Here is a 15,777-nt window from a genome sequence, read left to right as displayed (position 1 = left end):
AAAAACACAACGACAGCCTCTCCATCGCTGCGCTTGAGGAAGAGTGGACAGGCCCAGCTGACCCCGCCTTCTCATAGTCTGGTGCTAGCGCTGCTGCTACCGGAACTAGGCTAAATCGGACACTGAGATGCTGCGTATCCTCACTGCGGCCGTTTTAGACCTCGGTCTCGAATGGGCCTCGCCTGAGGAGCCACCTAGAAGCAGGCTGGATGGATGGTTTCTGCCTGGGCGCCAGCAGGCCCCCGTCACAAGCCAGCGCCTTTTTTCCCTGAGGTCCACGACGAACTCACGAAATCATGGCGTGCGCCGTACTCAGCACGCACGAGCGCTTTTACTTCCGCCACGCTCTCCTCTGTTGACGGCGCAGCAGAAAAAGGTTATGAGAAGCTGCCTCTGCTCAAAGAAGCAGTTGTCGCCCATCTATGCCTGCCCACTGCTGTTGGCTGGAGATCCAGAGCGGTTCACAAGACATCCCTGGAGTGTCGAAATGGGTTTTGTACATTATAAAGAGAGGTTACTCGCTCCAATTCTCTCGCAGACCCCCGTGGTTTCAGGCGGTCATCGAGACCTCGGTGAGAAGCGGCGTGGCTCACGTGCTTCTCACCTAAGTGCAAAATCTACTAGAAAAAAGGGCGATAGAATTAGTCCCCCCGCGCTGAGCCGGTCAGGCTTTTACAGCCGTTACTTCCTTGTACCAAAAAAATTCGGTGGCACTCGCCCCATTCTAGATCTGAGACATCTGAACAAAGCTCTCATGAGATGGCCATTCAGAATGATAACTACCAAACAAATCCTCGCGCAGGTTCGCCCGGGGGATTGTTTTTTTAACGGTGGATCTGAAAGACGCTTACTTTCACATTAAGATAACGCCCCATCACAGGCCATTCTTGAGATTCGCCTTAGAGGGGTAGGCTTATCAATACACGGTCATACCGTTCGGTCTGTCTCTAGCAGCCCGTACTTTGACAAAGTGCATGGACGCAGCACTTTCTCCCCTGAGGCAACGGAGTGCGCGTGCTGAACTATCTCCACGATTGGCTCATTATTTGTCAGTCGAAGACCGAATTATTGACAGACAGATCTATGCTCCTCAGCTATTTGGAATGCCTGGGGCTCAGGGTAAATTTTTCCAAGAGCAAACTGTTAGCCAGCCAGAACGTAATCTTTATGGGCACAGTTATCGACTCTACAATGATGAGAGAGAGCGGCTCACACCAGAGTGCGCTCTCTCTATAAGGGGTCCTTCAGGGTAGGTGCGTGCATGCCCCTCAGGAAGTTTCAGAGGCTTCTCGGTCTCATGGCCGCTGCATCGTCAGTACTCCAGCTAGGGTCCACTCTTATTAGTCTACCTATTACTGTCCATTAGCACAATTGTCCTGGGACTAATGTTCGGAGCGACCCTTATACTCCAGCCCCTTATTCATGAAACCCGACTCACGTCTGTTTACTGTCACTATGTTGGGGTTTGTTATGGCTTGTTTCTGTGAACCTCGGGGTGCTTCCCTAGGATCCAGTTGTATGCAGCCACTTGCTAATAGTGCGGCATTTTACATTGCGTCCCCACTGCATATTAGCTACGTAATACGAAGTGACCGTTCTCGAAAGGGAACATACTCGGTTACTAACGTAACCTCGGTTCCCTGAGAGTAAGGGAACGAGTATTGCGTAGCCTGCCGCACTATTACAATCTGTCGGGATTTGTCACTTCAGTCGATTTAAACCTGCTATTTGGCCAGAATGGGATTCCTTTATAGACTAAGGGGATATTTTGGGGATATTTAATTTTATTTTATCAATGAATAAATTCCACTAGAAACAAACCTTGTTGTATTATTTTAATTTAATACTGTGAAGCTGCTTTGATACAATCTGTATTGTGAAAAGCGCTATACAAATATACTTGACTTGACTTGACTTATCTAAGGCCACGCCCATTTAGGCGCGCTCTGATGTGCGACCTTATCAGATGAATTGGCGCCCATCACATCAGAGGCGCTTGGCCATAGGTTGTGCAGTTGCCGCAGCACAGCCAATGGGCGAGCTAGACGCTCTGCTGTGTTCGCTGTGCAGCTGCACTGCGTATTAAATTATTGCACACGCTTAGCAACGACAGACGCCTCCGGAGCGCAACCGCCCTAGCGCTTTGGAAAAATGAGAACGCGGCGCGCCTAGCGTTTTCTATGCGTTTTTAGGCGCGATATGTGAACGGCGCCTAAGAATGTAATCCTTTACCACACAATACGACTTATGTGCTGCTATCTTCTGGGCCTGCAGACTGTCAATGTTGTCTGCTGCCTTTTCTGCTCTCTCCCTTCCATGCTCATGGATTTGGTACCCTGTGTTGAAGTTGTTTCTGCATGATAGATGATACTTAGCTTCCATTGCAAAAAGGTCCTTGTCCTACACCTTGAGATAAAGAGCCTATTTCTTTAATTCCTGTGCCCTAGGTTCAATATAATTTTCCAGGCTGGTTCCTTGTGTTTCCAACTCTGAAACTTTGTAAGCTCTTCAGTCTTGCCCTTGAACTTGGATTTTGCTTTGTCACAGAAAATGCAATGATTGGGAAACGAGAAGGAACACCTTCTTGGAGCTCCTTCAGATACCCTGGTAATACAGAGTTCTCACGAGAGCACAAGTTGAATTTGCTCAGCGAGATACTCTGGTGTTGAGTAATGATGCTCATTAAATATGCCCCTCGATCTGAGCTGCACCAATCACATCGGGTTATCTGATATAGGCGGGCCAGAGGTGAGCTAAACAGATGACGACAGTGCTGTTACGTCGAAGTCATTAGTAAACATTGCAAGATGGCTATGGATGAATACCAGTTGTTTGAAACAGCTTTGGCCGCTACAATGAACGAGTTAGACTTTGATTTTTATCTAAAAGACGAACAGAAGACGGCGCTTGAATTGTTCCTTTGCAAGAAGGACGTTTTTGCTGTTTTGCCGACCGGATACGGTAAGACTATAATCTACCAGTTAGCTCCGCTGGTAGCATTTTATTGTTGTGATTGGTCGTAGTATTATCCAATTGCGTGCAGTGAGATTTTCAAATGCACACTTGGTGCCGCCCCTCGAGCTGGGCGATTTGCATTAGTCGACACCAGACCATTAATCTTTTAGATTTAGTTGCACTGCGTTTTAAATTATTAGAAATAAATTATCAAAAGAGAAAGCAGTGGGAAATGGCGATCTGCAGGTACCAACCGACAGCCACCAACTGCCAACTGCAAAGCCCCAACATTCCCAAACTTTTTAAGTTAATTTGCTTTGTTTTGTTTACTTCAAAAGTAAAGCTATTTTCAATTTCTTCAGGTTCAGGATAGGTGCAGTAAAAGGTTAAAATAAACCCCATTTCAGGCTGCTATTAGTATAATAAAAATGGTGTCAAATTAGCTTTTTTTTGCTGTTTTTGACCATAGATGGTCAAGATGTTCTAAAATATAACAAATAACAATTTCCCCGGGTCAGAATTGTATGGAAAAATGTGTCCATTTGTCTCTGTGAGTTGTTTACATCAAAAGTTATGGCACTTTATATCACATTAGATTTTTCGAGTTTGGTGCAAAGGTTTACAAATAAAGCATTTTGGACATTATTTCAGCTTGGTACCCAATTTAATTTTAAAATAGACACCTGAATGATAAATAAATAACAGTTTGTGAAAAAAATAATCACTCTATGCGCTTGAGAAAACGAAAATATAGTTGATCCTCTACACATTTTTGGCCATTTTTTGCTATTTTTGTCCAGAAATAGGGTCAATATGTTTTCAAATGTCAAAAATAACCATTCCATTCAATTCCTGGGGTCAGAATTGTATGGGAAAATGTTAATTTGTCTCTGTATGTTGTTTACTTCAAATGTTATGCCACTTTCTATATCATTTTTGGATTTTTCGGGTTCCGTTCGGGTGCAGCAAAGGGTTAAAAATAAAGCATTTTGGACATTATTTCAGCTTGGTACCCAATTTAATTTTAAAATAGACACTTGAATGATAAAGAAATAACAGTTTGTGAAAAAGAAATCACCCTATGCACTTCAGAAAAGGAAAATATAGTTGATCCTCTACACATTTTTGGACATTTTTTGCTATTTTTGTCCAGAAATAGGGTCAATATGTTTTCAAATGTCAAAAATGACCATTCCATTCAATTCCTGGGGTCAGAATTGTATGGGAAAATATGTTAATTTGTGTCTGTATGTTGTTTACTTCAAATGTTATGCCACTTTCTATATAATTTTTTGATTTTTCGAGTTCCGGTCGGGTTCCGCAAAGGGTTAAAAATGAAGCCTTTGGGACATTATTTCAGCTTGTTACCTGGCAGATTCTGAAAATAGACACTTTAAAGATTTGAAAAAATCAGGTGGCATAAAAAAAGCCGGGGGGTGCGCGTGGACCCCTATTTCCATCTAGACTAATAGACTTTCATTGCGGAATGTTCAAATTGAGTTATTCAAAATTTGAATAACTCAATTTGAACATTCCGCAATTAATGTTCTAAAGACTATTCAAACTTCAACTGTATAAATTCAAATTTTGACAGTTGGAGAGGCTCATTAGACTCCATCAGCTGCCATTCTATGAACTATTTCTAATTTATTTAAGACTCATTTAAGCTTTCTTTCTTTCTTTCTTTCTTTCTTTCTTTCTTTCTTTCTTTCTTTCTTTCTCACTCTCTTTTTCTTTCTTTCTTTCTTTCTTTCTTTCTTTCTTTCTTTCTTTCTTTCTTTCTTTCTTTCTTTCTTTCTTTCTTTCTTTCTTTCTTTCTTTCTTTCTTTCTTTCTTTCTAACCTATCTGATATGATTGTAAAGCGCTTTGGGTGTACAGTAGTCTATCTATCTATCTATCTATCTATCTATCTATCTATCTATCTATCTATCTAATATTTCTTTCTTTCTTTCTTTCTAACTCCAAACTAAATTCAAATTTTGACAGTTGGAGAGGCTCATTAGACTCCACCAGCTGCCTTTCTATGTACTATTTCTAATTCATTGAGACTCATTTAAGATTTCTTTCTTTCTTTCTTTCTTTCTTTCTTTCTTTCTTTCTTGCTCTCTTTTTCTTTCTTTCTTTCTTTCTTTCTTTCTTTCTTTCTTTCTTTCTTTTTTTCTCTCTTTCATTCTAACTCTAAACTAAATTCAAATGTTGACAGTTGGAGAGGCTCATCAGACTTCATTAGCTGCCGCTCTATGTACTATTTCTAATCCATCCAGACTCATTTTCCATTCTATCTAATATTTCTAATCTATCTATCTCATAACAACCACCCAGAACACAATGGCAACCACCTAGCAACCACCCAGAACACACTAGTAATACTTCAAACTACTTTAAACTTCTCGTCCAAACTTTTCCAAGCCAACTTAAAGTTTGTCTCGACGAACTTTCGCATCTAGTTAGGTTTTATTATCTGAACGTGCTCCTCTCGAACTTTATTAATAAAACATAATTTAACATGACACTGTGGTGCTGTTTTACAGGATTTTGGGTGAGATGTAGAAAAAACCCCAGTTCAACCTGAGTTTATGTTGATTGAACGCCTGTGCTCTGCGCTCAATGATGTCATCCAGTTGATCTTCTGGCGCAAATTGCTTGGTGAGTTCAGCTCCTTCACAAGTAACATTTGGACTGGGCGAAGTTTCAAAGATATGGTGTCCAGTTATACTATAAACATAACAAAAAGACCCCAGGTTAGGTAGACCATCTTAACCAGATCTACTTAATATTTTATTGACAGTTTACCTTGAGACCGTGTCTTGCCCAGGACTGGCACTGTTGAACAGAATAAAGTTAACAGATATAGTTACTTTGATAAATAGTTTCTTTGACTTTGACCACATTTACACTGCTGTTCAAAATTTTGGGATCGGTAAGATTTTTTATGTTTTTAAAAGAAGTCTCTTATGCTTACCAAGGCTGCATTTGTTTTATTAAAAATACAACAAACAATCAAAAAAGTAATATTGTGAAATATCATTACAATTTAAAATAACTTTTCTATTTTAATATTTTAAAATGTAATTAATTCCTGTGATGCAAAGCTGAATTTTCAGCATCATTACTCCTGTCACACTGTGGTTATCTCAGGAACAGTCTGAAGACTCAGATTAAAGATGCAGATTCAAACTTTAATAATAACTCTCTGGAACTAGCTGACAGGCAGGGAAAACACACATTAACGCAATGGAGACCGGACCAAGGGTGCATCTTAAAAGGCAAACAGAAACACGATAAGACACAGCTGGGACAAATGAACTCATAATGACAGTAACCATAGAAACAAAGGAGACAGAGTGGAAGCAGGGGCCTGTACCATGATGGTATTTGAACAAACTCAGTGTTCCCTTTCGAGAGGTTTCTCCTATTGCGTAAGTAGCTTACGCTATGGGAAAACTCCTTTTCTCGAGGAGCCATTGAAGGAACCATATTGAAGCCATTTTTTTTTAAACGCAGTGTAGCTGCACAGCACACACAGATGAGCGGCGAGCACGTCATTGGCTGTGCTGCGGCAACTGCGCGAACCTATGACGGGGCGGCTCAGACGCGTAGTCCAATCGGCAATTCGCGCCCTGACACGTCAGAGCCACGTTTATGAGCATTTAAACATATGAGCCCATATTGGCCCCGCCCTTCTGTGGCTCAGTGGTGGAATCTGAGACTTTCGCGCCAGTGACCCGAGTTCGAATCTCGGCTGCGCTGAATCTTTTCACCAAAGTGAACGAGCTCACGCCGGCCCCGCCCTCGCGTGACTCACTCTCTTTGGCAGCGTCCAAAGACGGGGTTGGTCGGGCTCAACTTTGACCCCGCCTCCCATGTAATCCCAGCAATATACGCTCCCCTGCAAATATAAGCTGTTCCACATTCCCCAGTACTCTTCTACAGGTGGTGCCTGCCTTACAGCACGCACCCCTACACACAAATAATGTCCACTCTCCCCCCAACCAGTGTGGGAGAGACAATAAAGATAGATTGTGTGCCCACTCTTCAGCGCGCACATCTACACATAAAAACTGTTCCCCCGCTTATGAGCGCTGTACACACGGCATCAATAGCTCAAGACGGCCTGACGGCTGGGTCCCCAGCCTCTATTCAACCCCTAGCGGTACGGGCCAAAGCCAAATGGGAAGCTATCCCCGACATATCAAAATGGGTGTTGAACACAATAAAACACGGCTACAGTTTGCTCGCAGACCGCCATGGTCGAAACGAAAGTGAGAAAAGACGTTTCACACGTTCTCCGCACCGAGGTGCTCAAACTGCTGGAGAAGGGTGCGGTCGAAACCGTTCCCCCCTCACAAAGCGAGTAGGGTTTCTACAGCCGTTATTTCCTCGTCCCGAAAAAGGATGGAGGTCTCGACCCATTCTAGATCTCAGACGCAAAGCGCTGACGAAGCGCTCGGTCAGAATGCTGACGACCAAACATATCCTCGCGCATTTTCATATCCCAATATCGCCTCATCACAGGCCATTTCTGAGATTCGCTTTCGAGGGACAGGCTTACCAGTACACAGTACTACCATTCGGTCTATCGTTGGCTCCCCGTACATTCACAAAGTGTATGGATGCAGCACTTTCCCCCCTGAGTTGACAAAACAGTTGATGCTGATCATCAACTTTCTCTGTCAACTCAGTCTTTGATCCTGAGTTTAGGAGTTTAGGTGTGACATCAGTAGCAAACAGCCAATCACATGCTGAGAAACGAGAGAAGCGAGAGAAGCGGTGCAATTCACTTAGAATATCACGAGATTGAAAAATATTAAGAATTTAAACAAATTTACACAACATTTTCAAGAAGAAAAAGTCTTGCTATATCAGTGCAAGTAAAAGTTGTGAAGTTAGTTTATACAGTTTATAAAGGAATCGGCTAGAGAGAACTGAACATTTAAGCTCACATGTAGGCTAGTCATTTTATAGCTTTATCTATTGATTCTAAAGCGTATTTATATTACCTTTATATATTTATTCATTTAAACTGTGCGTAATAATAATTGATAAACTAAAATTGTACGTGTGATCGATTAAGGGTGTAATAATAACATAAATAATATCTATATCATACAAAACTTTATTCTAAATAAGCATTACTAAAAGCCAGACGATTTTGTCTTTAAAAATCATTTGCTATGTAATGACCTTTAATTTGGGATTTTTTTTTTTTTTAACCTTTTTTACCTTTAATTTGGAGTAGAAACAGGTGGAGTGACTTTATCGCATCAGACATGTCACTTTGCTCACAGCTGACTGGTCCAAGTTCGGTTTGCAACCTCTTACCTGGAGTATAACCTGCCCTGGGCCAGGTTAGCCGTGGAGTGCAAGTTACTATGGCGATGAACACTGCTAAAAGCCAAACCACTTTCATGGTGCCTAAAACCCAGGATTATGGTTAGACAAACTAAACTGAAACATACCTGGCTATCCACCTAAACCGACTTCATGGTATAGGCCCCAGAACAAAATAAAATAAATCAATATTTAGCAAGGATGCATTAAATTGATCAAAAGTTACAGTAAAGACATTTATAATGTTACAGAAGATTCTAATTCAAACAAATGAAATATTAACTTTCTATTCATCAAAGAGTCCTGAAATGTTTTTTTTTTTACACAACTGTTTTCAAGATTGATAATAATAGTGAATGTTTTTTTGTTTGTTTTTTAAGTATCAAATCACCCTCTTCACATGGCACTGAAAACTGGAGTAATGATGCTGAAAATTCAGCTTTGCATTACAGGAATAAATTACATTTAAAAATATATTCAAATAGAAAACAGTTATTTTAAATTGTCATAATATTTCAGAATATTACTGGATTGTTTTTTGTTGTTATTGTTTTAATCAAATAAATGCAGCCTTGGTGAGCATAAGAGTCTTCTTTTAAAATGTAAAAATCGTACCGATCCCAAACTTTTGAACGGCAGTGTATGTCTAAGGTTTTGTTTTTTGTGCATCATTTCCAATCAAACTGCAATTTCATCAAATTATGCAAAAAGTGTGAGTATATTATTTAATTGTATTCAGTATACATAAAATATGATGCTATGAATTTAATGATGTTAAATAATGTTTATAATAATGTTATGAAATTAATGAAGTTTAACCATTTTATTTTGAGAACAAAAAAATTGAGATGTGGTGGAAATTATGTTGAAATATTCATGACTTTAAGAATAAGAATGACAAAATTAGACAATAGTACCCTAGTGAAAAAAAACGAATACCAAAATATATTTAAAATACATTTATTTCATACTTGTACTACAAATCTATTAACATATATACTGACATATGGCTTGAGACTTTGATATAGGCTAAAAATTATAATTAAACTTTATTTGGAGTACTTTTTTTTGCACAATGCACACTTCTTTTAAAGGAGTCATAACCTAGTATTACATTGGATACCTACTGCTGTATTATAGTCTTTCAGGCCCTTCTAAAAAAGAAAAGTGGAAAAAAAAAAAACACAGACCTACTTTTACCCTTATTTCTGAAGGCATTATTGTCTCGCGAGATCAATGCGATGTTTTGGCTGTCGTGGACGCTCTATATGGCTCTGCACGCCAGTTGAAAGGGTTGTTGGGAGTGGGACAGCGTCATTAAAAATGAATTTCATCCACTGGTCCCTGATAGTTTCGTCCGATTTTGGGAGATAAAACACATTTACATGTTTTTTATGGCAATCAACCACAGAGCAAGTCCGGTGTGCACTCGGTTTCTCCATCTTTCTCGACTGAACTGAATATGAGGGGGAGAGGGGAAGGGGGGGCTTCCTGCTGCGGTGTCCATATATGGTATATCCTACTACCTCATGACGTCAAGAGGGAGCTGAAATCAAAATCTCGTATTTGAGTGCGCGTGCACGCGCGCTGGTTTATTTACCCTGAGGTAAACAAACGCTTCACTTTTAAATATCGGCTTCCCGGCCAGTGTATAATCGTTAGTCGATCATAACATACATTGATTCTCGTGGAAAAGTGAAAATTGCAGGTTATGACTCCTTTAATATGACTATTAGTAAGGATAGTATGATCTCTGTATAATATCAGTCGTTAAATGAAAAATATTTAAAGTGTATCCAAAATATACTTGCCATAGTTCCACTTTAGCACAATAAAATATACTTAAGTATATCTTTAGTTGGACCTCCCAGCACTATTTCTGGATAACTAAAGGGCATCAAGTACAAAATTAGTTGTTCCAATTTAGCAGACTTTATGTAGCCTATATCAATTATATACTAACAGTACAAAAGCAAGGCATTTATATTAAGTACATAAATATGTAAATATATTTGTAGTATACTTAGCATAAAATATTTTTTCAAATACATTTTGGTATATTTATTATTCACTAGTTGTGCATGTGCACTGCAGTACATCTACTGTTTGACATTATAGGCAAATCAAATAAGAGTTTGAGTGTGTGAAAACTTTGTTTTAAGTAAATTTGTTCACAGGGCTGAAAGTGTCCATAGTTAAAGAAACACCCTGTTACTATAAACACCATTTTTGCTCTGAAATCAGTGTAAATCATATTGAGAATTTTCTAAATAAAAAGAAATCAATCTCATTAAGTCATGGTTTCCAGGCCCAAACATTCTATCAGATGCCAAAAGCAAACAACAAACGGTGCTAATAGACACTCAAGTTATGCTGTACTATGTATACTACTGAGAAATCATGACCCTATAACTGTTATCTCCATACTGAAATATCAGATGGCTAGACAGTGATTCATCTTTTATAAATCATTAAAATATTGGTGCCTGGGATGCCATCATCCCGGAGATTAGAATGTACACTGTGAGTTTTTAAAACAATATCTTGAATGTGTGAAATGAATAAATAGTGGTTATAAATGGCTGTTAAGATGTTAAGATTTGAGGCTTGGACTCGGAAACTGTGTTCATTATGTCACGACTTAAGGCGGAAGCGGATACAGACTCAGAGAAAAAAGGACTGTATACGTACCGGGTTGGTGATATGGTTTTCATGACGTTCAGCATGAAGCAAATGACCAGTGTGCCAAGCAGGAAACATAGGATGTTGCGCGTGCACTTCATAATGAGAAATCTGAAAGAACAGTTACACACATCAGTTACACACATCTGACACAGGAACATCACAACATTTCAATGACAACTAAAAACACAAACTGAATGCGAGGCTGGAATGACATGCAAGTGAGTAAATTATTTACATTTTTGGGTGACCTAACTTAAGTTAGTGTTATAGCTGACTAGCTTTCAGATACTGCTGCGTCATGTAAACAGGACAGACACACTTTTCTAAGCTGTGATGAAAGCCATTAGACAAATCATTCTACGTAAGTACACACATCTTTGCCATCAGTAAACAGTCACAGCAAAAGCCATGAGAACCATACATGGAAACCTGGCAAAAGTGAGATGTACTTACCATGGATCGCCCGGTTCTGAAGTGTAATATGGCGGTCTTCTCACGCATGCGCTGTTGTTTAAGTGAACTACAAATATATATAAAAAAAAGAGAAAAAGAAGAAAAAAAAAAGAAAAGAAATATATCATCTATTAAAACCCATCAAATAATAGCTGCTGCTTCTTACGAGCATATCCGAGAAATCTTCCTCCTTGTCCACTTGCTCGGAATAGAGCCGGTCACTTTACACTGCACCACCAAGCTAGGAATTACTGGTCATGGTATCAAATTTCTTTGTACATTAAGATTCACATTGAACACTAATGCATTTACAAAATGAAGGAGTGGAAAATCTGCAGAGAGTAATAAGGACAAATGGCAAACTGTTATGAGCAGAAGAACCCTAAGAGAAAGACTTATTTTTCTCTCTTCAAGTGGCCACATCATATTCTGATTCTGAATGATTCTCAGTTCCTTTACAAAGCTTTCAAGTCTCATGTTCTTTATTCAGTGGCAGAAAAAGTAAATAAAAATATTATTGTCTTATCAATTGTTAATGTTAATTGTCTTATCTTATCATTTTAGTGTAGAATAAGTTGTTGTTAGGATGACAAAAAGTTGTAAAACTAAAGAATTCCAGCTGATTACATTTTTAGGTTGCGCTCGTAAATGTCAAATAAATCAAAGAAGTTATAAAGAAGTTCCTGTCTTACTGAGTTTGTGAAAAGATGTAAGTATTAGACAACTGTTGTACGATAGAATCTAGTGATGCAAACTACTCAACTATTTATGAAATTTCGCTGTTTTGAATTGAAAATATGCTATCATTATTCTCGTAATTCGTAAATGAATGTGACAAGACAAGAAACGTTTGTGTTTTTTGACATATTAGGCATACAAATAAGAGTGAATGTGTGCACATTTTTAAACAAAAAAATATTATTTTCAACTATAATTAGGCCTAAAACTTCTATTACCACTCTTATTTATTTATTCCCTTAAATCCCTTTTAATCCTTTAATTAGATAATTATGTTGTTGTTATTATTATTATTATTATTATTATTATTATGTATTAGATAATAACCCCCCTCACTAATCTGACGCAGATTTGCGGGAACATATACATTCGCTTAATCTACTTGGGAAAATAATTTGAGAGTAAGTCAGAATAAATCCAAATGTGACAATTTATTATTAGTCAGGTAAATGTACCATGCCAATTGCATAATCAGTTCAAAGATAATAAATAGAAAACAAAAAGTGCTCTGGAATAAAGAGAAAAGATGCAAACCTGACATTAGAAAAATACATAATGCTGAATGTCTGAAGCCTCTTGTGGCATTTATTTAATACTCAGACCGAGACAGAAACTTCTTTCACATGGAAACATGAGCTAACAATGGGAATTTGCATTCAGAGTTTACACATTTTGAGGGCAGGATTCCATTTGCCTGGAAAACACACCCTCCTCTGTAAGCAAGATATCTCTAAACTCTTAAAAACTTTATTACCTTTTAGTTTACTTCTTTGGGGATTGAGTTTGGGAACTCCTTTGTACCAGTCGCACTGAGCCATTTCAAATGATACCAAACATGTATAGCGTTGTATGATAATTGTTCCCATTAAACCATATAGATTTTTGGGTGAATTTCAGGTGATCTCAGCATGTGAGAGACGAGATGGGGGAGGTGATTGACTCTTGGATGGGGATGCTAGTTTCTCAAGAGAGAGTTCAAATGTTAATTTCCAGAAACATCCTTTGTCTTCTCGGGGAGTGGTCGTTCCTCAACCAGACTGCTCGGTATCTTCTAATTTCTCCAATCTTACAGTATAGTAAAATACCAATAGTAATACTTGGTACCCTCATTTCAGCTCATCAGAGTAAAATTAAGTAGTCACAATTCACTTTGTGGAAGAAATATTTTTCATATTCTGATGCTGCCAGTTACAAACTGTGAGGGAGAGCACTCATTTTCCAAAATGTCTCAAGTTAAAAACTGAGAACGAGAATGTGCCAAGAACTTGTCAACTCACTATAGCTCTTTTGCCATAGAGTCTGAACTCTTAAAAGAGCTCAATTTTGATGTTGTGGATTACTTCGCAAGGAGCAAAACGAGAAAGAAACTCCTGTAAAGTAAGAAATTGTTCTGCTTACTGGATAATTGTCAGGGCCTGCAAAAGTTATAGCTGCAACATAACATTGAACGTGACATAAAATTTTACTGATACAGTATATGTGTGTGTGTGTGTGTGTGTGTGTGTTTGTATATATATATATATATATATATTATATTAGTGCTCAGTCGCTGGCATCTTATACAGATACATTAGCAGAATCTCATCTATTATTTATTCAATTTATATATCTATTATTTAACAAAAAAGGATTCAATGTGTAATGTCTGTTTTGGGTTTGAGTTATCTTGTTAGTTTTGCACTGTTCCGAGTTCAACTTCCTTAGTCTTTGTTCATCGGTTACCAAATGCTGCGTCTCATTTCGCCTACTACTATGAAGTATGTACTCTTTTTGTGACAAAAAAGTAGATACTTTTGAGTGTGTAGCAAAAAGTAGACAAGCTTTGGGACATACTATCACGTCATACAATTGCTTCTTTAACGGTTGCTCTCTGTCGCATCCTGTCACAGTAAACTGGCCTGTCAATCATCTTGTCACAGTTAAAAATTTCATTTAATTTCCTACCGTGTCGGAGAGAAATGCAGAAGCACTTTGGTGGTCAGTCACAGGTCTTTCACGCTGAGACTCTCCTCATATTAATGCATAATGATGCATTTAAAAGTTAATGGCCAAACGGATCTTTATAAAAGTTCACAGTCTTGCAGATGGATATATAACAAGGATAAAATTAAATAAATATATTTTTTAGCAGGTTAAACTTTGATTAGTCAAACCTTTATCTAAACCTCTCACTGTCGGTCGCACATATCCGCCATGTTTTTTTTTTTTTTTTTACACGTTTTACTTGTGTTTGTAGTTCCTCCTCCAAAGCGCAGTGGGTTGTGGACAATATTAGCTGTTATAGTGAGCACGGATCCACACTTCGAAAATCCACCGGAAATAGGAGACCATCCGGGGACTTCTGGCATACTCTTTTCAACATACTATGCTTTGGGACACACTTATTTTAATCTCACATACTGTTTAGGATGTATAGTATGAGTAGTATGGACATTGAGATGCAGGGTATAGTGTTTGATTTGCCCCCATGTGTTACACCTGTGTCTAGTTAATTACCTCAAACAGAAACAAAACAAAACCAAACTAAAAACTCAAACAAACTGAACAATCCTGACAATTTCAACCCCTTGCTGCCCGAGAGACGCTGTAGACCCCAGGATGCAACTTATGGCCAAACAATCGTCGCAATCATTTTTCTGTGGTTTTCATAAAGCAGCATTATCTTTACCATTATGAGATCTCTCCTTATTTTATTATTATTATGCACCTGTGTGTAGCACAAATGGGCAAAAAATATTGAACAAAACAAATTAGCAAAAAAGGTACATGAAAAATTGCTGTAAAAATTAAACATTAAGCCAAAGCAGAGAATGGCTATGGCTTTATCAAGCATATGCGCTATTTGGCAAGCAAAACTAAATCCAAAACTCAAACTCACAAATACAAAGTCTATTAATTGTTAAATAACCTAACCCCAAAAGAATAGACAAAAGCCTTATAAAGAGAGAGAAGGACAAAATCCTTTCAGAACTTTATGTAATTCAGATAGTTCTTAAAGAAATGATGAGACACTTTTCTCCTCGCGTCAGCTTTCTTCTGAGCCCTGAAGTGAGAATATTTCCCCCGAGACCGATGTTTCTGGTGGCCAATGGAGAGGCCTTTACAGGAGGCAACCAACAGCTGGCCAAGTCCATCCATGAAGAACTCTGAGGAAAGGCAAGAATGCAGAGGAGGAACATGTCAAAAAAAACAATGGTGCAAAATGATGGACAGGAAAGAAAATACCATGTTACAGGAAGTTCATGAATTTCTCAGGTGTTTTATGTGAAGATATTGATCTAGGAACTAATTATATAGAATTTGTATTGTTTATGATAATGATTTTGAGGAATATTTCTGATATAGAACTAGTCCAACTAGTTCATATGAAACATTACAGTATATTAGAAGTTAATATTATCGATTTATCAGCACTGACACGGTCGGATGAGAAAAACATTCAAACTGAATTAAGCTGAATAAAGGCACAAACTGCAACATTGACCATGTTATCTAACTAAATGTAATAAACTTGAGCTGAATAACAACACAACTGCCTTCTGTAGAGCTTCTATACAGCTGAAATTTAAGACATTTCATAATTGATGCATTTTACATTAAAGGTTGTATCAGTG

General features: G+C 38.3%; 1 protein-coding gene across 1 annotated transcript in view; it reads right to left on the bottom strand.

Moving 5' to 3' along the window:
* The window catches only part of LOC311298739 (uncharacterized protein), a 37,398-nt gene that overhangs the window by 7,349 nt on the left and 14,272 nt on the right, over positions 1–15,777 (bottom strand). Inside the window, exons 13-14 of the mRNA XM_084421935.1 lie at positions 15,135–15,309; positions 10,979–11,080 (exon numbers count right to left, since the gene is read on the bottom strand). Coding sequence (XP_084278061.1) covers positions 10,979–11,080; positions 15,135–15,309 — 277 coding nt within the window. The remainder of the gene's footprint in view (positions 1–10,978; positions 11,081–15,134; positions 15,310–15,777) is intronic.

Source organism: Rutilus rutilus (genome assembly GCF_951802725.1).
Source record: "Rutilus rutilus genome assembly, chromosome: 1".
Lineage (NCBI taxonomy): Eukaryota > Metazoa > Chordata > Actinopteri > Cypriniformes > Leuciscidae > Rutilus > Rutilus rutilus.
This window is presented reverse-complemented; position numbering and strand designations above follow the sequence as displayed.